Source organism: Gekko japonicus, unplaced genomic scaffold (genome assembly GCF_001447785.1).
Source record: "Gekko japonicus isolate JY-2015 unplaced genomic scaffold, Gekko_japonicus_V1.1 scaffold1250, whole genome shotgun sequence".
Taxonomy (NCBI): Eukaryota; Metazoa; Chordata; class Lepidosauria; order Squamata; family Gekkonidae; genus Gekko; species Gekko japonicus.
Window position 1 is genome coordinate 452,588 of NW_015173163.1, and position 2,054 is coordinate 454,641.

Below are 2,054 nucleotides of genomic sequence, written 5' to 3' on the forward strand. Positions count from 1 at the left end.
GCTGTAGAACAACCCAGTCTTCCCTAGATGGTTCTATCTCTTGTCTTCCAGGACTGGGGTGGGGAACGGCGTTTGCCAATTGGGTGGCTGAATGTCTTTGTCTTCTCCTCACTGCAGGTGTCCAGTGCAAGAAAAATGGTTACAACCTTGAAGTATCTTCTCAGGTGACTGTGCAAGTGGGGCTCCGTGTCCACATCCCATGCAATTTCACTTACGATGCATCTCGTGATGACCCGCGTGCTCAGTTGTACGGGTATTGGTATATGGAAGAGAAGCGAAGGAGGAGGCCGCGTTTAGTGGCCACCAGTAATCCAGATAGAATTAAGGAGATAGACCCGCGAGTTAGGCGTCGCTTTGAGGTGTCAGGGCCAAAACTAAACCAAAGCGACTGCTCCCTCACCATCCATGATGCTGAAGCCGCTGACCAGGCAACTTACCACTTCCGAATGGAAAAAGGCCGCAATAAATACAGCTACTCTGCAGCAGGAGAAAAATTATCTGTCATCGTGACAGGTGAGTGCCTGAAAGGAGGGCGCTGGGCTCCCCGTTGAGGTCCCCTTCGGGTACAGTTTCCCCATTGTTTTGCAGCTGAGTTAGATTGGCTTGCCCAGATTGTCTCTCTCAAGGCAGGCAAACGGAACACAGAGGGGATCCCATTTTGGCCTGCAATAACCATACACTAACAAGGGCTCCTTCTGTAATAGGATCCAGTGTTACATGGGAGTGGGGGGAGAGGAGAAATCTGCCTTGTGGTCCCAGTTCATCTGAGGTGAAGGGGAGTTGGTGGGCAGGAAATACCAGGCCGGATGTGGCAGTTATGCACTTGGCTCCTTTCTCTTCAGAAAAACCCCCAGATGTAACTGTTTCGGGATTGCTGAGGGCAGGACAGGAAGCCCGCATCACTTGTATAGCCCATCGGAGGCCTTCCTCAGACCAGCCCAAGATCACCTGGACAGGCATTCCCAGAGGAGAAAGCATTCAGCGTGTGAGCAGCAACAGGGTGGAAAGCCACGTAGACTTCACACCTACGGCAGCAGACCATCTCCAAAACGTCACCTGCAAAGCCACCTATTTCAGAGTGCCTGAATACATGACTGTGAACAGGACGGTCACGCTCAGTGTCAACTGTAAGTGGTTCCTCAGAGCGCAAGCCCCACCCTATAGGGCAGAGGTGGCGAACCTATGGCACGGGTGCCAGAGGCGGCACTCAGAGCCGTCTCTGTGGGCACGTGTGCCATCGCCCCAGCCAGGCCCAGACCATTGTTAAAGGGTCGAATTCTCCACCAAATAATTTTAAGTAAATGAAAGCATTTGGGATTGCTTTCCTTACTTTGTTTGGATCATGTATGAGTTGTTTTTTCTAAAGTAAAACCTCAGTATTCAGGTTAAATTGCCGTGTTGGCACTTTGCGATAATTAAGTGGGTTTTGGGTCGCAGTTTGGGCACACGGTCTCTAAAAGGTTCGTCATCACTGCTATAGGGTGTTCATTTATACCCGGTGTCCTCAATCTTTTTGAGCTTGTGGGCACCTTTGGAATTCTGACAGTGTGGTGGGCGTAGCCACAAAATGGCTGCCATGGGAGGTGGAGCCAGCCACAAAATGGCTGCCACAGCCTGCCTTCAGTCACACAGTGAAGATCCTTGTGCTGTTGTGGCAGCAGCTGCCAAAGCAAGGTTTCTAAATATTTGCACAGCCAATCAGACCTCCAGTGGCTAGTCAGACATTTTGCTAGGCAAATGCCCCACCTGGTCCTGCCCACTTTATAAAAAACACTTGGCAGGCATCAGGAAAGGTGTCAGCGGGCAGGCACCATGTTGGGGTCCTCTGAATTAAACGAATGTTGAGTTTAAAAATATGGGTCATCTGGACCTGGGTAGTTTGGCAGTAGGGTTGCCAAATGGATTTTGGCCGGGAGCGGGGGGCTCCCGGCCGACGTCTAAATCGTGCGCGCGCACGCCGCGTGTGCGTCACCCGGAAGTGACGTTGCACGCTGGGGGCGAGGCCACGCCATTTGAGGGTAAAACTCTTTGTTTTCCCCTCAAATTGCGTGGCC

The 2,054-nt window shown here is 51.8% G+C and overlaps 1 protein-coding gene across 1 annotated transcript in view; it reads left to right on the top strand.

The window, feature by feature from the left end:
• LOC107119866 (sialic acid-binding Ig-like lectin 12) overlaps positions 1-2,054 on the top strand; it is a 19,245-nt gene that overhangs the window by 15,808 nt on the left and 1,383 nt on the right. Inside the window, exons 7-8 of the mRNA XM_015422480.1 lie at positions 118-513; positions 843-1,127. Coding sequence (XP_015277966.1) covers positions 118-513; positions 843-1,127 — 681 coding nt within the window. The remainder of the gene's footprint in view (positions 1-117; positions 514-842; positions 1,128-2,054) is intronic.